The sequence below is a fragment of the Dipteris shenzhenensis genome, chromosome 30 (assembly GCF_047967505.1).
Source record: "Dipteris shenzhenensis isolate YYH24624 ecotype China chromosome 30, Dip_SZ_1.0, whole genome shotgun sequence".
NCBI lineage: Eukaryota > Viridiplantae > Streptophyta > Polypodiopsida > Gleicheniales > Dipteridaceae > Dipteris > Dipteris shenzhenensis.
The window spans coordinates 48,916,949-48,938,992 of NC_141625.1; the positions used below are offsets into that span (position 1 = coordinate 48,916,949).

The 22,044-nt window shown below is 40.8% G+C and overlaps 1 protein-coding gene across 1 annotated transcript in view; it reads left to right on the forward strand.

Annotated features, from left to right (window-relative positions):
- The window catches only part of LOC147882253 (nucleolar protein), a 55,874-nt gene extending 34,597 nt beyond the window's left edge, over window positions 1-21,277 (forward strand). Inside the window, exons 15-25 of the mRNA XM_087401768.1 lie at window positions 87-211; window positions 527-609; window positions 710-994; window positions 1,092-1,229; window positions 10,244-10,340; window positions 18,878-19,018; window positions 19,107-19,193; window positions 19,526-19,634; window positions 19,868-20,007; window positions 20,158-20,244; window positions 20,577-21,277. Of these exons, the coding sequence (XP_087257894.1) occupies window positions 87-211; window positions 527-609; window positions 710-994; window positions 1,092-1,229; window positions 10,244-10,340; window positions 18,878-19,018; window positions 19,107-19,193; window positions 19,526-19,634; window positions 19,868-20,007; window positions 20,158-20,244; window positions 20,577-20,693 (1,409 nt within the window). The 3' untranslated portion in view covers window positions 20,694-21,277. The remainder of the gene's footprint in view (window positions 1-86; window positions 212-526; window positions 610-709; window positions 995-1,091; window positions 1,230-10,243; window positions 10,341-18,877; window positions 19,019-19,106; window positions 19,194-19,525; window positions 19,635-19,867; window positions 20,008-20,157; window positions 20,245-20,576) is intronic.
- Window positions 21,278-22,044: the final 767 nt, after the last annotated feature.

The window sequence follows — 22,044 nt, forward strand, 5'->3', positions numbered from 1 at the left end:
TAAAAGCAGTGGGCAGTTTATGTTCAAGTTGTGTAGCTTTCGGACATGAATAAATTGATTTGTATGGGAATTCTGTTCATATGCAGCTTTTAGACATGCAGCTGTTTTCCCACCGGAGGTACATGTATTGGCAGATGAAAGTGCACCAGGCAGAAAACACTCTGAAGAATGGATTGCTTCTTGCATTGACCCTTTGGAGGTGATGGTGCAGGTAATATCTTTAGAAGATATTTTCTTATGGTTGCTAGCTCCTGTTTCGGAATCTCTATAGGAGATGAGCCATGAGATCCGGAAACGGGTGTTGTTCTTGTAGCTGGCAACCTGTTTCTTTCCTTTGTTTTCATCGACAGCTCCTTTTGGAAGCTGGTTGTATGGTTTTTCAAGCATTAATAGAATTTTCCTTTTTCCTGAAGAAGAAGAAGAAGAAGAAGATATTTTCTTCTATATTATGTATAATGTTTAGTGCTTCCAATTTTTCTGAACGAGTTCTGATGTCTTTTTCTATTTTCCTGAGTTGAACAATTAGCTTGAAGGATCTGGAAAGTGGCCTACGAATGAGATAGCAATTGAAAAGACCAAAGCTGCATTCTGCCTGAAAATTGCTGAGAGGTGTACTATCTCCTTGGTTTTTTTAAATATTCTGTATGAGTACACCAAGTTTACTGTAAATGTGCTAGCTTTGTTTCACATGGTGCTTTGCTATTGCCAGCATGCGTCGACTCTACGGGATGAAGTGTGTAGCTGCTGAAGATTCTTTAGACATATTGATGCATGGGTTTTGCTTTCGGCTGAAGGTTTACTATGAAAAAGACCCAACTCTAGTACAGAGGAGGCACGATGTACTGCAACGCTCGCTAAATGAATCAATTTATCAGGCTGTGAAAAGCAGTGACTTGTCACTGTCCCTCAGGAATGATTTATTGCTGCAAAGCCTTCATTCAAGCATGCTGAATGGGCTGCAGGGTCGTTATCCAGTGTATGGTCCTACAGTCAGGTTAGATTTGTTGCAATCTTCACACATGATTTGCAGAAACTACCTTAGTAACTAGGAGGTTTTTTTTTTAAATTGAGATTTTGGTTTGGTTCAATAGATTGGCCAAAAGGTGGGTAGGGTGTCATCTTTTTTCTGATGTTCTTCGAGAGGAAGCTATTGAGCTGCTTGTGGCATATTTATTTCTGGCACCTACTCCATTCTCTGCACCCTTGTCAAGGATCACTGGCTTTATGAGGTACGTGATTTTGCCCATGAAAATTGGTTTCTATTTCAGTATTTCTCGGTCTTAACAGCAGTTTGCATTGCTTGTCATCTCTCCATGGTAAAATCATAATAATTGGGAACTGATGCTGTTGGTTTACCTTGGTTAAATACTGTAAATTGGTTTCAGACATCAATTACTTTATATCTTGGTTTGAGCCCTGAGAAATGTGTCTCTCAAATTTGTAGCCACTTGTAAGTGCATGCATGGACCAAGTATTATGAAAGTAATTTGGCTTCATTATGTGAAGCTCGATAAGATTGTAATTGTTTTTGGGGGTATAGATTTGATGAGATGGTTCATATCTAGAACTCACTGTGAGGCTAGCTAATAGCTATTAAGGAGCACATAGTACCAGCAACTGCCTGCATGGACATCATGCATTAACATGTTTATGTATTGGGCATTAGTTCTATTTTCTTTGAGCCCTTTTCATCTTGTTTCCAAACCCCCCTTTCCCTTTTAATTAACCGAGAGAAATTATGTGTTCACCTATTCATGTATAGGCAAGTAGGCATATTTCCCTAGAGATATTTCTTCTCTCTCTTTCTCTCTCTCTCTCAACCCAAGAGCCCTAGCTCTAGCTCTCAGTCTTAAAGTGATGTATGGCCAATTATATGTTTTTTATGCTTCATTAGATGTAGCTACTCTAAATAAATAGAGCTGCTTTTGCACCCTATGGGAGCTGCCATGTGCCCTTTCCTAAGCTGTTGTATTAGTTGGTTCTGTGTTGTCCCATAGACCTATTGGTATTCTGTGGACATTAATAGACTTTGTTTGTTTCTTTCTTTCTTTGTCAGCTCCTACCTGAGCTGAGCTCCTAAGCTCAACCATGGAGCAGTCGTCCACCCCTTGAACCCTAGGAAAAACATTTTTTGTTTTGCAACAGCTCAAAAGGAGATGTTGCCACAGGCTGCTGCAACAGCTCGAAAAGAGATGTCCTTGTATTGTTGCCACTTTCCGCAACATATAAACAGCACCACAATGTGCTACAACAGCTTGAAAGAACCGTTTCCTTTTACAACAAGAGTGCTGCCACCACTACATAGCACTAGTCGTTTTGCAATGCTAGGTGTAGCCGCAGCTTGCGATGGCAAGATGAAATAGCTCGAGCCTTCCTCTTGTAAGGTTGCTCGACGGAAGTTTAGTTGGTCCCTCCGCTGAAGGCTATTGCCCTTTACACCAGAGCTACCTATGTACTGACGCCGTTATAGGTAGTATTATGGATTATGATTTTTGTATTTTCTTGGGTGTTGATGCCTGTTTAGTTGCTCCACCCATCTGTTATTGTATCAGCTTCTTTTCGTCTGGTAGACCCTTTTTGGTCTTCCAAGGACTTTTAATAGACTTGCTTCTCTCTCTCTCTCTCTCTCTCTCTCTCTCTCAGGGTGACCAGAGATGCTAGTGCGCACACACAGGCAGATGGTTTGAGAGATTGGGGCTCCACATGGACAGAATTCTCCCCTTTTAGTATAACATTGACGCGTTGTTTCTCCCACTTAGGTATCACGAGGTTAACCAGGTCATACACGAGGACCTTCTACACACATTTCGGACTTGGTTGGAACTGAGTGAACTCTTGGTGAAGCTTAGCTTCTATAGATTCCACTGCCTACGTATGTCTGACAAGGGTTTTATTGATCCTGCTGTATATACTCGGATTCACCTCCCCAATTCTTTGAGGATCCCTATCGGGCAGTTCCGGGTTTCTTCGCATCGTCTTTGCATTGAGAGTGGACGAGCGGAGGGAGTACCTAGGGAGAGGCGCATATGCACTTTGTGTGATTTACAAGAGATTGCGTCAGAGGAGCATTTCATTGTCAGATGTCCAAGATACTACGAGAGACGAGGCCGCTTTTATTGTCCCTTTAGCGATAGCTTCAGGCTCCTTTCCCTTTTTTTTGACTTCCCATACCAGAGATGTTTGGTTTCCTTCAAATTAGACATCGGGAGCGCTTACTCAAATGTCAGGGGATGCACTGGTAGACTCTTCCTAGAGCATAATCACAGAATTTTTCCAGCCAGACCGCACAAGTGATGACCCCCCAATCCTTTGACACAGACGGGATCCGGAGCCAGTGACATGATGTATCCGACAGAGGACAAACACGGAGATTACACTTGGAGACATTCCCTCCATGTTCAGGGATGGGGTCACCATAGCCTTGGTCCGATTGCAAAGGCTCTGCTAGGAGATCATGTTGTACAGCACCCACGGATAGTCGGCAGCACCCTATCTCTGATTTTATTCTACCGCTATCCCACCGATCGCTAGGTCCTCCATGATATTGGATCGGCATTGCTTTTTACTTTGATGATATAATGACATAGGTGATGGGGAGGGTCATATTGGCATTATGCTATGACTCTGTATTGATGTTCTTTATGACTATGTAGCTTGTAGAATGTAGTTTGGGTGTTGATGCTCGCTTAGTAGCTCCACCCTTTCAGCTTGTCTTGTATCAGGTTTCCCACATTCTCATAGACCCATCGGTCTTCTGAAGACTTTAATAACCTCTGTGTGCGTGTCATGGTTGTAAGACACGTTAAGACACGACACGTCAGACACGCTTCAAACACGAGTGTCTAAAGTGTCTTAAATATAAGACATGTAAGACACGTCATTGTTATAATAAACATTTAATTAATATATGTATAAGTATACAAGTGTACAACTTGCTAGCATAGCTAGCTACAAGTACAATAAGCTACACTTAAACAATGCAAGAAGTAACAATGCACTTGTACAATGTACTCAAGACTTAAAAGTTAAAGTTAGGAGTCACGACTCAAGAGCTTGCAAGTCACAACTCACAACTTTAAAGATTTAAACTGACAATAGAATCTTGATATTCAAAATCCTAGATAAACAACTTAACAAGAGCCTCGAGGGCTACATAGATTATATACCAACATCATTAATCAATACACATAAATATCATGGCAACAGTCTATCAATCATATGTGACATAAATGAAATATGCATCTTGATACATATAATTGAAAGGAAACTTTCGACTCTCAAGAGTCTAATCTCTCAAGATTCATCCTAATCCGAATCTTTGAGGTCACTGCCACTGCTGGATCTAAAGTCACCATCAATGATAGCATGGCTAAGTCAAAGTCGATGTTTGTTGTTACACCCCACCAAAAAAAAAAGAAAGAAGAGTGTCTAAAGGTGTCTTAAGGTAAGACACGTGTCTTAAGTGTCTTGTCATAAGACACGAGTGTCTTAACAACCATGGTGTGTGAGTGTGTGTGCGCGCGTGCGTTTCAGGGAGGGTGTTCTTTGAACGCAGGCTCAGACCCTCTTTAGCAATTTCAATATTTTGTTGATAGGTGGATTAAATCCATGACGAATCGGTGGCGAAGCTGACTGTGTGCAGTAGAAGTCTCCTCTGAAAACGACATACATTATGCATGCGCACTAATGTCTAGAATAAATATTGGGGTACAAGTAATTAAATGTTAAGTGAGCCACACATTAGGTATTCTTTTAAGGCAAGGATCTAATTTGCAGGGGTATTTGTTGGGTGTGTAGATTGGTATTAGAGAGTGACCCATAAAAGCTCTGGAACCTTGCTTAGCAAGCCACTTGTGGCTTAGATGTCGGAACATGGAAGTCACACCGAACTCTATAATGACAATTAGCGGAAAGTTGTGCCATCAAGGAAGCATCGATTTGTAGTATGACCCTATCCTTGGCTAATGGGTGGCGAAGCTGACTTTCGGATGTAGAAATTTCATGTGAAGCTATGCCATGTGCAGTAATGTTTTGGATTAAGTAAAATTTTATGACAATACATTCTTAGGTGCGGTTTAGAGTAGAAGAGTGTCTTGTGTGATCACTTGAGTGACATTCCTTTCTTCTCATCTTAGAGATTCTTCATGTGCGGTAGTGCATGTGGATGGCATACGTTGATTTCCCCTTTCTTGGAGACTTGATTCGTCCCTCCATACATACATGTGTGGCTAGACTTTGTATGGTTAGGATGGGCACCCCACATGACGCCCATGCCTTGCGCATGGTTAGATGGGAGTATAGGTTGTTGAGAGAAAGGTGAGCAAGAGAGTGATTTGAAGAGAGTTGTACTTTTTTTCTATTTACTATTTGTTGTTTACCTTAGTTTAAACTAGATTTTAGGTTTTTTTCCGTTATCACATGAGGATCCTCGACTAAGTCTTGATCCACGCTAGCAACCTCAAGCCTCTCACACTTTCAAAGGAACGCTTGTATCTTACGTGTTGGGACAAAAAATTAGGGTAAGTGAGGCACTCAACAGGTTGATCTTTTAGAAAATGACGGTGGACTTGATGGGATTTGGCTGGTGGTCTTTTGTTGGATGTGTAGACTGGGATTAGAATGTTAGCCACAAAGGCTCCTCTAGGCAAAAATTGAAAGGGATTTGAAGGTTATATAGAGTCGATCGGTATGAGAGCTAGCCACGAGAGCTAGCCACAAAAGCTATGGAATCTTTTTCTTAGCACGTTACTTATGGTATGGAACATGGAAATGATATTGCATTCAAGAATGATTATTGTGTGACTATCAAGAGAAGGTTGCGGATTTGTTGTGTTTTAAATTAGAAAGAAGGAAATTTTGTCCAAAGAAAGAACTATTTTGTTCATTTTGTGTTTGATCCTATGGAGTACAATTTCAAGATCATCATGACATGCTTTTCTCTTTGACCATTATTTTTGGTCTTTTATTATCTCTGTGATATCACTCATTTTAATCCCGGCAGAAATATCACAAGACTTGAAGAAACTTGCCCGAGACCACACCAAGGGATACATGTCGCTTAGAAGACTAGAGCATGAGTGTTTCTAGGCAAGCTATTAGTATCCATAGACAAAATTGCCATTTAATAATATTGGGGCAAGATGAATCGAGTAGAGATCAAGTTGCCATATATATGTATATATATATATATATATATATATTATTGGGCTATAATCTTACATCTAATTAATTAGTTTTATAAAGTCAAATGTAAGGCTTTGTTGAACTTCTATGGCTTATAGCTTAAGTTAGAGAACTTGTAATTTCCCCAAATACTGCCCAAACTAGTCATATCTTGTGCTTTGGATTTGGACTAGTCATGGATGTCTAGAGTGCAAGTGTGAATACACGGCCACATCTGCCCCCAAGACCATGTTCACCAAACCTCAACATACATTAATGGTTTTGCCTCAGATTTTGTATCTTCCTTATTATTACCAAATCTCATCCCCAAAGCCATTGAAGAATCATGGTGTTCAAACTAGTAAGTAGGTCCTTGTACCCTAGTGCGCGTGTTGATGTAATAATGAGGTGGAAGGTGATGGCTATGGTATTTATATGTGAAGGAATCGAGTCTTGTGAACATCCCGAGATCCACCACATGTACGAGTGCAACTAACCACCAATGAACATCAAATGTCATTTGATACTCACATTGAATGTAAAGAACGTTTTCTAAACTCAAACCGATGATGATGGCTGGGCATATTTTTTAAACTAGGAAACCTCCACTTAAAATCCGTACATGTGCACAATATATGAAATGAAAACTGCCAAAACTAAAAGATGCTGGCTATACATCGGGTAACCTGTTCTCGTATTGCCTCGGTTGTTGAAGTAATTTACAAGTGATAAGATGAGTATACGTAGCAAGTGAAAACCTGTCTACCACATGCTAGAATTACTGGCAAAGCTTCAAATTTTATAATAATGACAGCAAAGACAAGTTACAGTCTACATAGTACAGAAGCGAATAAACATACTGACTGTTGGGCACCGGATTCAAGATTCTTCAGGATTTGGCACTCTTTTCTTAGCACTTGCCTTAGTTTCTCTAAACCCCTAGTCATCAATATTTGAAAGATGAAACATGGCCAGTCAACACAACAACAAAGACACTTAGAGCCTACATAGTAGAGGATTATACTACATAGCCATCAATATTTGAAAGATGAAACGTGTTTCGATAAACTACTGTTTTGTGATCCAAGATCACGTTTCCAAACATTTGGTAAAGACCCAAACACATTTTTTTTGCAATTGTTTATTTGTTGTTTCTTTTGTTGCTTTTAATAGTTTTCAGGCTGAGCAATGTGAGTGCCATGTGGAGTCAGAGTTGCTTAAGGAAATCTTAATGTAGATAGTATACAGTCCTGGCATGTTTAGAATCACTCAACCACCTTCTTTATACTTACCCATCTTTTGTCACAGATTTTAGTTTATACATTGGTGTTTGTGTGATTGGATAAATGCTGATTTTACACTTTGAGGCTTCCTCACGATCCTCAATCAACTAGTTGGCTGCAAATACTTCATTTTGTGTGCCAATCTAAGGAAAGGGCAAGGGAGTACAACCACAGTGAATTGTGTTGTAATAAGAAAATTATATCATTGATAACTACTATTCACACGAAGTATGATGCTCATGAGTGTATCTTATATGAAGCTCAAGGAAGATCTTATTGCTTGCCTCCCTTGGTTGATCTCTTTGGGGATCAACTGACGAAGAGAAAGAGACTCAGTTATCAAGTAATGCTAGAGAAACTACTTAGAGAATGCTACAGTTAGTAGGGAGATCTAACGGCACTCAATGTTTGTTGGTGAGTTAGGCTAGTGTATTGTGGTGGTCCTTAGATTGGGATTATAGTTGTACAAAGACCTTAGGGATTCACTTTCTACTTGATGATCAAACCAACACCACAATAGACTAAAGGCCTATTGATTGGTTCTCCCATCATTATGAGCCTTGCCGAGGATAGAGGTTGCAAACTATATCTAGGTGCATCAAATAAAAAATTCAAGGTTTGTCAGGCTTGAGATAGGGGCTTATATGGAACTCCTAAAAAAAGGCAGCTTCACAAGGTATGTTGGATGTAAGTGGTCATAGCTAGGCTGTCTTAAAATTGCCACTAGAGAGTGTTTGTGAGCCCTATCATGCGAAATCAATTCCGGTTAATGTTGTTGCCTTCCTCTTGATATTAGAAATAACTACCTAGAGAATGCTCCATTTAGTGGTGAGATTTGACGATGCTTGATGTTTGTTGGTTTGTTAGGCTAGTGTATTGTGGTGGTCCCTCAGCTTGGGATTATAGTTGTACGGATGCTCAAGAGTCACGTATAATTCAATTCATTACGTGAATAGAGACCATAGGGGTTCACTTTTTACTTAATGTTTAAATCAACACCACAATAGACTAAAGGCCTATTGATTGGTTCTCACATTGTTATTCTTTAGCAGCTTCAAGGTGAGCCTTGCCGATGCTCTAGAGGCTGCAAACTATGTCCTTGTACAACAAAATTTCTCTCATGAAGAGGGTCTCTTTGGAAGTTCATAGGTGCGTCAAATAAAAAAATTCAAGGTGTGTCAGGGTTGAAATAGGAGTTTATATGGAACTTATATAAAGGAAGTTTCACGAGGTCTATTAGATGTTAGTGTTCATAGCTAGGCTGTCTTAAAATTGCTGCTAGAGAGTGTTTATGAGCCCAAGAGATTGCAAAGGAAGTGCAAAGAGAATGTGAAGCTGTAAAACTAATGCCCAATTTGTAGATCTCAGTTGGGATTTGCTAGATGGTCATTTTCTCAAGTACTGGGATGATTGAGTGGAAGAATAAGACACTGGTTCCATGGTTTTAAAGCATTAATAGAATTCACTTTTGTCTGGGAAAAAAAAAAAGTGAGAATAAGACACTTTTATCAAGGAGAGGTAGCCAATGCATGTTGAAAACTCTAGGTCATCCGCAAGGAGGTAATTTACAACGCAAGCTCTAGTTCAGGCCTAGAATAAAGTGACAACATGGAGAGAAAGTTCTTGAAGATGCAATTTCTATGGGGGCAAAAAATTGAATGACATGCAAGTATTAAGATGCAAATAAATACGATGTAAATAAAGAAGATGGGTACGCTTTCATTATATGATGGACTATACCACTACCATACAATTGGAGGCTCATCTTAAGCACTAGAAAAGAACCTATGAGATCTTTAGAAGAGTTCTCACAATGACTAATTTAAAAGTCAAGAGGAAGGGTGTTTGGCATGTTGAAATTGAAGGTGTGATTGATGTAATTTATGAATCTATCACTTCGATAACCATTATAAGCACCCACAATCCTCGTCAAGGCATATTATCAGTGATTCAAGTTGTATTACTGCCTAGAGCTGTTCTCTCTTCTTATTGGAAGTATGTCGAGGCATTGGACAAATAATTAGTGTTTTTAAAGATTTGAACCTTGTCTTAAGGATAAGAATAGGACATGTTGTTTGTATCTCTGTGCATAAGTGAAAAAACTCCAAGCAAGCTACTTTGAGGAGGCTTATGGTAGTGAATAAAGCTCAAAAGGTAGCAAGAAAATATTTGGATGACATAGGGATCTTGAAGGAAAATAGTACTGGTGAAATTCTACGGAACAATGTATGGGATGTTTTGGATAGGCTTAATGGATGATTATAGTGTATAAAATAGAATCACGGTCAGCCTAAACCTTATTTTGAAATGATTAGATGGACAACCAATGTTTTTGAAGGTTTCAAAAATCTTGTATTAACTAGGAAAGAGAAGGATAAGGAGTCGGGAAGGGGGGCTAGAAGGGAAGGAGGGAGATGTGATAGCCTACTTGCGGTCCACATATTGTACTGAACATGGTAGTATCTACTTCAACTTGTCACGAAGTCCCAATGAATACATGTATGTCATGCATTGACAAAAAAGCTAGGATATGGTTATCCAAGATTTTGAGTCAAACTCAAGATAAGTTTTTAAAGGACCTATAATGTTGTAGCTAACAGAGGAAACCGCCCCCCTCCCCCCCCCCTCCCCCCAAAACACACACTTCCCTCCCTCCCTCTTCTTGTGTGTCCTCTTCATTTGTTTCATATGTTGTATTGATGTCATGACCGTTTTTGGACTTCAAAGAGATAACTAAAATGATGCTTTTGCTCTATGCCTAAATGAGACTTCTTTTGTTGATCATTTACATGGTGTAGGTTTTTGCAGCTACTCATACATTTTGATTGGGCCCTCTCTCCACTTGTGGTGGATTTAAGTGGAGACTTGACTGCTAAAGAGCTAAATTTTATCTTAGTAAGTGATGTTGTTCAATGCCCTAATGGTACTTGGTGGTTTCTATCTTGCATGCTAGTTACAATAACTAATTTCAATCGGATGATGTCTATGATTTTGTTTTGAAAAGAACTAAAGAGTCAAGTGCAAGAAGAACTTTACAATGTGAGAGATGATTATAGAGAGTAAACAATATAACGATGGTTCCACGTTTTCATTGTTTATAACGATAGTTGCCGAGTTACCCTATGCTTGCATGTAGAATGATCCTTTATTGTATGGAATTTTCCCCAAGTTCATGAGATGCAATGGTATATCTTTGATTTGGTCACTGGAGGAGGAAGGATTGTTATGACACCTAGGCCATAGTGTGATATTGTAATGCAAGGTTTTCAGTTAAGCTTCATGAAAGGTCTTATTTTTTGTAGTTGCTCATTCTAGCGTTATGCACTTTGCTCGTGACCGTCCGTCTTACATTGTCTAGAGTTCATGTTTCAAGTTCTAGATTTTAAGATCAAGGACAATGAATCCTTGCAAGGTAGCCTAGTGAGGAAAAGTGAAACTTTAAAGAAATAGTCACCATCTAACTGCAGCGGTTTTTTATGCTCTTTATGATCTGTGTTTTGGTTTGAGAAAGGTTTCAGTGGTATCAAAGCAAGCTTTTTCACTTTCCTTGGTGACAATGATCCCAAGCTCAAGGAGATTGTAGAGGACAGCTGTAACATAGCTTGGACCCAACAAGAAGACAGGATTCAGCTCCAAGAATTTAGACAAAGAGTTTCTAATTTAATCGCAAATTCAGACCAGTCTGCTCAGCCCATTAAGATCACAATTTGACCAGTCTGCTCAGCCCATTCAGACCAGTCTGCTCAGCCCATTATTACCAACCCAGGATCTGCCCCCTTCCTGAATGGATATCCACGACAATCCCTTAAACCTATCTCATGGCATATATATATGTGTGTGTGTGTGTGTGTGTATCTAGATATATATATATATGTGTGTGTATATGTGTGTGTAAAGTCTTTAGTGATCCTGTATTTTCCTTGTTTGGCTTTTTAAAGCATTCTCTGCAACAATCTTTCTTTGAAACTTGCAGACGCACTGCATAGATCATGATGTATATCTAGCATACACTGAGATTTTCAGCTAATGTAATTTTGGCTGCCTCGTTTTGAGGTCGCTACTCTTGTAATATAATCAATCAAAAGTTTTCACTAAAAAAAAAAATTGTTCGTGTGTGTGTGTGTGTAGAGAGAGAGAGAGAGAGAGATCAATGTCCCCTCGGAAGGAATAAGCTGAAAGGGTGAGCTGCTAAACGAGCATCATCACTGGTGCTGAGTGCTAAGTGCTACATAGTCATAACATCATCATCATCATATCAAATCAAATCCAATATTAAGTCTGCTTAGATACATCAGATATGTGAGTGGAGGTCCCAAAAAGGAGTGAGATATCATGATGGGCCTGATGGTAGGGGGCATGTACTGGCATGAGGCGAGAGATAGAGCATTGGTGGCTCTTTGTGGATGTGGTCCAACGGCTCTGCGTCTAAAAAGGGCCACAGTAACACCTGCCGGATGTGCTCCTATCCTAAACATGGATGGGATGTCACCAACCATGATCTATGCGTCCGCTTGCTGTTAAGTGTGTCGTGTTGCTAGCTCTAGATCTCTACCTTACCAACCACTTGTGGTCCGTGTGATCTAGCTGGAAGAATTCCATAATCATACTTTGAGATGAGTCTATCGGTATGCCCTGTCCCTAACGTTGCAAGGATGTAGCCGAGGATGTGGTCTCCTCGATCTCTGGATCCGATGGGCTATGTCAAGAGTGATGCCTAGTCTCTGGCAGTCCCCTATGAGGAGAGTTGAGATAGGTCAGACCTTGATCGTATGTGCTCTGGTCACTCTCCGTATCTTTTGTGGTCTCTGCATCTCTTGCTCGACAATGTCGTGTCGGCTCTGTGTACTGATCCATACTGTCCTCATGTCATGTCCCTCGCTGGACAACGTCGTGTCGGCTCTCTTTGCTATCCATATTGCCCTCATATCAGCTAGCTCCTCCTCCTCCACCCCACTGTGTCCTTTGAGCTGACTCAAATGCATAAAGATTTGTGACATGCCTCTGTGCTCGGTCTGTTTCAATAACTTGTAGTGTTGTCACCTCTTGTTGTTCTGTGATTTGTCGCAATAGTGTCTCTTTGTGTCATCGCATCTCAATCAAATAGAGCCCAATTTAGACCTGGTCATGAAAATGGATCAATTGTTAGTGGACCAAAGCCGTGCCCCTCTTGGAAGGGGCAGTGGTATCGTCCCTGGATCTCATTGTAGGTTTTGCAAATACATAGAAAATGCTCCTTTGTCTCGACCTCTCCCAACGTGCATAGCCTGCAGATCCTGAGTCGATGGGACAAGACATGCATCTGTCCAATGGCATTCCTCATTGCATGTGGGGCTCCTCTGTCCTCTAGGTATTGGGATCTGATGATGAGTCCATCTTCCGATACCTAGTGGGCATGATAAAACCTTGGTGGGGAAATCTTGCCCCTCCCCCCCAACATGAGATGTATGGAGCTGAAGGAGATTTAACCTTATGACAGTTAATCTCATCTCGTGAAATTGACTCGGGCGGTGCATCCATGTTGTACAGAAGGACGGAAAGCCGGTGTCATTTGAATATTGTGAATGGCAAACCATGTGGATATGCGTGCATACCATATTGTATCAACTCCGCTCTCTGCTAGCCGTCTGGATGACGGTAGTTCCAACCTCGGTAATCTCTAGTGGGTAGGAGCCAAACTCTATGAAGTAATGTCATTATCTGAAAAATGGCATCAACTTGGAGGAGTGTCATGGCAAATTGTGCCTGCTTTATCTGATTAGGGACTGAAGGACCCATAGTAACCTCTAGCCGCTCAAATCTCGTCCACGCTGTTGCTGGAAGATCGCTCTCCTAAAAAGGTGATGTATACATGCTAGTAGGCCTCACTAGGGTGTTGAAAAGCCAGCCCTTGGTTGGTGGATCCTAAAAGTATGCCTGGAAGCACTGTCTCTCTAGTGGGGCCAAAGCACCCTGCCCTTGTGTGAGTCGTGCTCTTGTTATGGGTCATCGAGAAAACTGGCCTCATGAAGACTGCCCTCAGGTATGTGTAGGACTGCACTATCTTTATTGGCTTGCCTTGGTAAGTGAAGCTTTGTCGGTGAAGCGTTGCGTGTGAGGTCTTGAGGGTTATAACCTTGGTCTTCCCAAGGTTAACTGTCATGTCTCTCTCTGCAGAACACCTCTAGAGCCTCGAGATGGCTCTGCAATCCCGCTGCTGAAGATGATACGAGGACTATGTCGTCCGCATGTAGTAGTATCTATTTCATCAGGTCAGCCAATAGTGTGATCCCTCTCCTCCTAGCGGCTATAAAGGATGTGATCTCATCAATGTAGAGCCCAAAGAGAGTCGGTGAAAGGAGGTACCCCTGCTTCACTCCGATCATGCTCTCAACTCAATCCGATAGGCCTTCTGGGCACAAACTCTCCTTCTAACAGACTCATGAGTCATATAGGCTCATCACCCCCCAAATCATAATCTCTGGAATCTGCATGTTGTGTAACCTCCTGATCAGGTTGGATCGTGGGACAGTGTCGAAGGCCTTCTGAAAGTCTACAAAGCAAGCGTAGAGTTTCTGATGTCTCGACCTCGCCTCCTCAATGATAGCCCTCAGGGTGAAGAGGTGGAGAGAGAGAGAGAGAGAAGATATGTGTGCCCTCAAAGTGCATATGTATTAGTACTTGGGAGTTGGAAGAGGTAGTCAATGGGCCTATCATTGTGCGGTTGTAGATAGCAACTTCTGGAATGAGGTTGCCACGGGCTGCTTTTATCCCTCAAGCATCAAGACATATACTTGAACCCTGATCTTTTGCCATAGTGGGCACTTATGAAGTGTTATTGAACCTTCAGATAATTTGTTTGTTAGGACAGCAAGGACAGAGCCTATTAAAAGGATTTCTACACTTCCTTGGAAGCTTGATCTTTGTGATAGCTTTTTATGATCACTGGCTGCCTTGTCATGCTCAACATGGCAAAAGTTTAGTGCTTGGGGCACTTAAGCTTATACATTCCCGATAGAAGAGGGTTTGAAAAACGAGAGATAGACAAGTATCTTTTTACCATTTTTGCACACAGTTTTCAAGGGTTTCACCCTCAGATTAACCCACACATTTCACGATTGATTTAACTCCTGAATAAACATCGATCGAGTCCTGTGGCTTTGTCATCATATCTTGGTTTTTTAGCCTGACCACAAGGGACAATTTTATTACATGAACTGGCTATAACTCTTAGCCTACTAGTGCAGTAGTACAAAATTGATACTATGGTTTCTAATTAACTCCAGAATGTCTATATGAATTCTTGAGTAATATAAATGGATTTTAAAGTACGGAATAAAATTTTGAGCATATGCATTCACCATGGCATGCAACTATCTTTCTTTATGAAGGAGAAAATTTACAAGACAAATATTCAACCACTGGAAGTCAAAAATTGGACATGTCGTGCTTGACACAGGATAGCAAATTCAGGACTCAATTAAAGTTATAAATTGAAATCTAGAGACAGAGATGACAATCTCTATAGTAGATAAGGTTTAAGAGGGACATCGCCACAACGAGTTCTCAGGATGATCAACAACAGAAGGATATTTTTTAATGAAAAGGGTAGTAAATGTCAATTATGTTTCCATCAAAATTGAAGTCATCACTTTTGACGTCAAGAGAGCTTGACAAGATGGAGCTCGATTCTCATACAACTTTGTCCTTTTCTGGGCTTAGCACAATCTCAAGTTGCATGCACAAATCCCCGCAAACTCTTGCAATCCACAGCATACCAAGGGTTTGGAGTCGAATAAGCCGGCCAAATACTTGATTCAAGTGGAGAAAGTTAATGGCCTAGTTTAGTTTCAAAGGTTTTGTGATAAAAGTCAATGAACAAACACAAAGATGATGTCTAGTGGCTGTATTCAATTGTCTAGATTTGTAATAGGTTGTGATATGGGTTCTGTTGTCTAGGCACTGTTCTTCTTGGAGAGTTGGGCTGTGAGTTTTTGTGCTGGTGTACAGCACTTATGTGTACAGTGAGGTGTATAGCACTTATGTTAAATAACGGCCAACAGCTACAGGTTTAAGAAGTAAGGTTTCTAACTTGGTCTGGCACATACTGACTTGGCACATGCCTTAGATACGGGTTAGAAACAGTCTCTCTCTCTATTTGGTGTTGCGATATTACATCCAAATCAGACTGTGGTATTAATGGCACAGTCTTGGCATTTTACTCAAGGTTTACATCAAAACTTGTATGCTGGTACACCAAGGTGATGAGAGTTACAGCAAACACCTTATAGACGATAGAAGATTCATCATGTTTTTGAGGTTTGCATGATGGGATATCTCAAGGTGTATGCCCCAGGCGCACCTTGGTTTCTATGTGTGTGTGCTAGAGGCACAGTTAGGTGCCCATAAGCACTGTTAGGTGGTGGTAGAAGCCACATAGGATGATTGAGAGAATCTAGGAGCTGATTGAGGAGATGATTGTGGAGCTCAGAGGTCATCAGTGATGTCAGTGATCATGTAAGAGGTGCCTACTTAAGGACCTCACCTTTCTTCATTCCATAAGCAAGAATTCTCAGTTTGTGTTCACTCCATGCTTTCCTTTCAGTTCACCAACATGGTATGAGAGCCCTTTGATCCTCCGAGCCCATTTGTGCCACATCATCTTCTTCTTCTTCATCTTCACCATTTCTTCCCTTTCTTCCCAAATCTTGCTAGAGCTTGTTCTCCCTCGTTTCTCCGCCATTCTCCAAGCCCTTCCTGTTGGAGATACCTCTCGAATGGGCGAACCTTCACCTGCAAGGAATTGAAGAAAAGACGTCGCTGCTGGTCACCATTCCCCAAAATAGCGCATTTTTTCGTCATTTTTCTGTTGCAGAATACTCCCTGCCTGCTGCACCATTGCTCAAGCCCTCTTAGGAGTAGATGGGCGACCTCAAGACGAACATTTCGAGTCACTTTGCAACCCATTTGGTTCAGTAACGAAGGAGAAAACGTCAAAACACAGGTTCAGCCTGCAGCAACTCCCCTAGGCAAAATAGCGCGCCATTTCGCCCAACCTCTGTGCTGGATCTTCTCCTCAGTGAGAGTTTTCTTTTGCTCCAGAAAGCCCCTTGAGTGCTTCTCTCTGTTGCTCCAATTTCGGCCTCCAGTTTTGAACTGCTCAATTTGGGGATAACTGTGATTTCTCTTTCCGCTTGCAACTATCTCCAGAGGTTTCATGATAGAAAGTTATTATACCAGGTATCTTTTTTCTTTAGGATGTTTGATCATTGGATGTGATCTAGAGCACATTGGAGTTGCATCTTTGGAGCACCTTCCTGCAGTTTGACAGTTTTACAAGCATATGCATAAAAAAATTGTGATCAAAGGTTAGCATTTCTTCAAGGATTTGACTGTCAAAGCTGCATTTATTATTGCTTGACTGTATCAGATCAGTTTAACAGAGATCTACCCTCTCATGGCTACCATATTGAATATGGATAAGTTCAATGGTAAAGGCTTTCACACATGGCAGATGAAGGTTAAGTTTGCATTGATGAGGGAAAACCTCTGGGGGCTTGTCAAACCGGCTTCAACTTCTTCTTCAACAGCCTCCAATGCTGGAGAATCCTCAGCTCCGACACGCCCGGCAAGAGATCGTGCTAGAGAGGAGAAAGCCTATGGCATCATTGCTCTTGCCTTAGGAGATGACTATATTCACATCTCTGACTTAGAGTCTCCTTCAGAAGCTTGGCAGAAGCTTGACATTATTTTTTGTGCTAGCTCTCACATCTCAAAATTGTCACTTAAGATTGCTTTCTTTGAATTGAAGATGGTTAGTGGCACTCCTTTGGCTGCCTATGTCAATCATATGCGGAGTCTCATGACTCAACTGGCTTCTATCAACTCTCCAATCACTACAGATGATGCAATGGCAGTGTTGCCCAAGAGTATTCGTGAAGATTATGATCATGTTGTTACCACTTTGAAAAATCTTCCTAATCCTAATCTTGAAGGTCTTATTTTTGCTCTTCAAGAAGAAGAAAGGCACATGGAACTTCAGAGAGGCAATGACACAGCCTATGCCATAAAAATCCAGAAGGGTAAGTTTTCACCTTGCAATCATTGTGGGAAGACTAATCACCTCTCAAAAGACTGCTTCAAGAACAATCCATGCAAACACTGTGGCAAAAACAATCACCATGAAAAGTTTTGTAGAGCCAAAAAGGAAGCAACTACAAAGTCAGAAACTGCCAATCTACTTTGAGTTGATGTGCCTCCACAAGATGAGGCATCCTATGAAGATTATGCTTTTTGAATCATCTCCATATATGCTCCAGATCTCTCTTTTTTTATGTTGAGTCAAGGTACTCAGCCTGGATAGTCCTCCAAAATGAATGAAATAAACTATCGTGTTCTTTGTAAACACCTCTGGTCACCATATGATGTAGGCCATGTGTATGTGTTTTGCTCCATGGTACCTCCTGCAGACATTGTGTGCATGTACATGCAGGGGAGATAACCATTGAAAGGTCTTTTGTATTCCTTTTGTTTACTTCACACCCTTGGGAACCCCTGCTAGCATGAGAACCTAGCCATAGATTTATCCTTGACCACCATGAGATGGCATGAGAAACTATGAGACTAGATGTATCCTTGACATAGCCTGAGGCATTCCCTTGAGGGGGGGTATGATGGGATATCTCAAGGTGTATGCCCCAGGCACACCTTGGTTTCTATGTGTGTGTGCTAGAGGCACAGTTAGGTGCCCATAAGCACTGTTAGGTGGTGGTAGAAGCCACATAGGATGACTGAGAGAATCTAGGAGCTGATTGAGGAGATGATTGTGGAGCTCAGAGGTCATCAGTGATGTCAGTGATCATGTAAGAGGTGCCTACTTAAGGACCTCACCTTTCTTCATTCCATAAGCAAGAATTCTCAGTTTGTGTTCACTCCATGCTTTCCTTTCAGTTCACCAACAAACCAAAGGTCTGTGAGATGAGAGATGCTGATCTTGCTACATAGATTTAGGAGCAATTGCATATCACAAGACATAAGTTTGAGAGGGGACAGGGAACACAGGAGGATTGTGCATGACTGAAGCTATAATTAGGAAACTTTTCTTGCCAATCATTTGGTTGGATGTTGAGCTTTGCAAATTTTTCAGCACCGCTCTATCTGCTGCAAGGCTCACAAAGCTCACATTTCATAGAGATTGTAGAACATGTCTCACAGAGACAAAAGCTATTCTGGGTTTGTTAAATTTGGGAAAACCTTTCCCAATGGTATTTTTGAAGGTCTTCGGTACTGAACTTGAGCATAGCTTTGCTTACTAAGTAGTGTTATTTCTGTCCTACTTTATAGTTTTGTTCCAGCTCCACCCCTCCCCCTCCCCTTTTCTTATGAAGCTATTATCAAAAAATATTTTGTGTGCACTATGCAGTAGTTTCTAAACAAGGCTTGCAATATGTGTACAGGATGAGTTCTCTCGTGTAAGGAAGTCACAGGATTCAAATGGAATAGAAAGGCAGAACCAACAAGAAGGGCCTGCAATGTTCATTGCCACACCCTATGACCTGAAATCTTGTACTTGGACGCTTCTATCCCCTACTTACTCGGTGAGTTTTTAAAGCAAATTCTAATCCCAAGTTTTTCATTTATTCATGCTTTTAATTAATGCGGAGTGTTTGTACGATGGATTGACAGCAACTGAAGCGGTTTGTAGCTTATGCAAGGACTTCTGCCGACCTTTTGAGCAAGCTAATTCATGGTGAAATGCTAGGAAGGTGGCCAGTAAGTATGCTCTTTTTTAACCTCTTGGCATTTGCTCAAAGCTTGGTGTTTATTTGCGCTCATATTAATTAAGAGCTGTGACTTATCATTTGAAGTGGAAGATCTGATGCCTGTGAGACACCGCCAGGAGCCTCCATTCTGTTAGCTTAGAACCCAAAGAAGATATTAATGAACTTGTGTATGGTGTTGGCTGCATACTGGAATTCACATTAAAAGTTGGTGACGTTTGGACAATGCAGTCCATGGAAGGCTGTCCAAGATGGTTTCTCATCTCTCTCTCTCTCTCTCTCTCTCTCTCTCTCTCTCTCACTCTATTTGCTTGTTTTTTACAGTCGTTGTTCCGCACACCATTGGATCTCTATGATATTTTACTGAAAATTGACAAGAGCAAACTACCTCATCCATTTCGAGTGCTTTTCCCAGCTGATATAAAAAATGAGGGTTAGCATTCTGCCTTCTGTTTCTATTGATCTCTTTCCAATGAGGATATGCTCTCATGTAGCTTATGCAGTTGCGTTTTCTGGGACTCTTATGAGGATATGACAATCTGTGTTTAAGAGGACATCGCCACATAAGCTTGGGCTGGTTTGAGAGGGACATCGCCACATAAGTGTGCTTATCAGGATATGACAATCTGCTAGAACTTACGTATTAATACTGCTTGAGTACTGCAGCAAGGGTGGTGGTTAAATCCTTGAATGATGACTATCTGGCCTGGCTACCCTCATCTAATCTGGACCGTGGACTACCTGATGCTGAGAAACACTTGCTGATTGGATTCAATCCGATTACGTGTTTGCTGCAGGATTTGAAGGTATGCAAATGGGCATGTGTTTTCGTGAAACTGGCATCTTAATTTTCTTGATGTTATGGCATGCAGTTTTCTCCTATGCCTCGACTAGGTGACGTTTTCTTGTTTATTGTTGATGCTCCACTGATTGTGTTGTTTGATGACCTTGATTAGATGCGGTTTGATGATCTCTTTAGTTATTGGTATGACTCAATTGGAAGTGATATCATTGGATTGATCTGGACAAGGAAGTCAACTCAGGTTAGTATGGGATAATATTTACAATGAAAGCTCATGCAAAATTTCAATGTTTTTGTGAAATGCTGCAAGCATGTCTTTTGTCTCTTTGGAAATGGCAATAATTTTAGCTTTTTGTGCTAATTAAATTAATCTGCATATATAATTCGTGAGTATCATAATGTGGCTGGAATTGTCATATACCCAGTCAGTAAATGTCACATTTTTGGTTTAGCTTTGGGTGTTGTTCCTCTGGATCCCTAGACATGTAATATTGGCAGATTTTTACATTTGTTCTATATAGCATTGAAAAGCGGTCTTGTTTATAACTAAAGCGTATTCTATCCGGGTGGCAGATTTCTGCTAAGAAACGAAAGAGGGCAGATGAAGATCATGACCAGGAAAGTCTACTTGTTGAGATAGGCGAGATAGGTGAGGGATTTTTGGAAAGTATTCACTTGGTATCCTCGTAAACCCTTGTGAATGTCCTGCTTTCTAACGTCAATCAAGAGGATAACTACCTTTTGAGGTGCTAGAATTGGAAAGCTAAGTCCTATGTGGTTGGAACTCGGTATTGCAAATTGAGTCAACTGAACACTAAATGTGTGATCAAACGTAACTATCTAAAGCGCAAGTTTACCTGATTTTCTCGAGACTCAAGCTGAAGGACAGCAGTTTTTGTTCATGGTAGATTGTCTCCCTCGGATATTCTGTAGCATGAGTATTTTTTGTCGTGCTGCTTTTCTGACTAGAGTAATTTCAAAATATTTTTAGTTTGTACAGTCTCACATTGATCATGCTCATAATTCCTTTTAACTCTTGGAGGCATGTCTGGAGTTTCGGATCTCTCCCTTAAAGTTCTGCTAGCTACCACCTAATTCCTGTATGTGATTTCTTAAGCTCCGGACATTATGAAAGGGAAGGTTCTACTGTCCATGTATTGAGTAAGCATCGGCTATTCGTTGTCTCTCACCGCCCTAGCCACCATTTGCCTTCCTTTTCCAAGACACTTGTTCATGACCAGGGATGACATACTTCCGTTCTTTTTATTCTTATGAAATATACATGTACGTTAATGATACAACCTCAACTGCAATATCTGGATAATAATGACAGAGGTAAGGTTGCTTCCAAGGTGATGAACTCAATGAGTTTAAATGAAGATACTTTTTCATCTGTAATTAAGGAAGGATTAGTCCTCAGTTCCTTAAAACATGACGTAGTTGGTAGCAGCCTCCACCATGAACGAAAATGATGCCTTCAACGACTCTCAGAGGAAAACTACCCTGCATTTACAGTTGATTTCTCTGTGTAGAGTGTGTGCAAAAGTTCTAAAAGCTTAACGTGGATATAACCAAGTAACAAAAACTGAACCTGCTTTGCTACATTTTTCTCAGAAAGGTCTACTATAGCCCCTGTTTCGATACTCAATGTTTTCTGAAGTCCGTCAGCACAAGGTTGTCTGTGACAATGTGTCAAACTTGATCCTTGTGTCTGAAATCTTATTCTCTAATGCAATTTGTTATAGTTCTTCAATTTTGGTTGTAGACAATTTTGGTTGTCAATATGTTTGAAGCAATGTGCTTGAAACTGCAATTGCAGAGGGATGAATGATTGCAAATAGGATATCTCATCAATCTCTGCAATTCATGGTGCTCTTTACTTATGTCCAAGTGTTCTTGTGGCTTTATATTGAAGGGTGCCTTAAGCCTTAGTCTTCAAATGTACATATGTTTCAAACTCTCTCTCTCTCTCTCTCTCTCTCTCTCTCTCTCTCTCTCTATGCATGCGCTCACTTGTTATTCCCTATTAAATGAATATTTT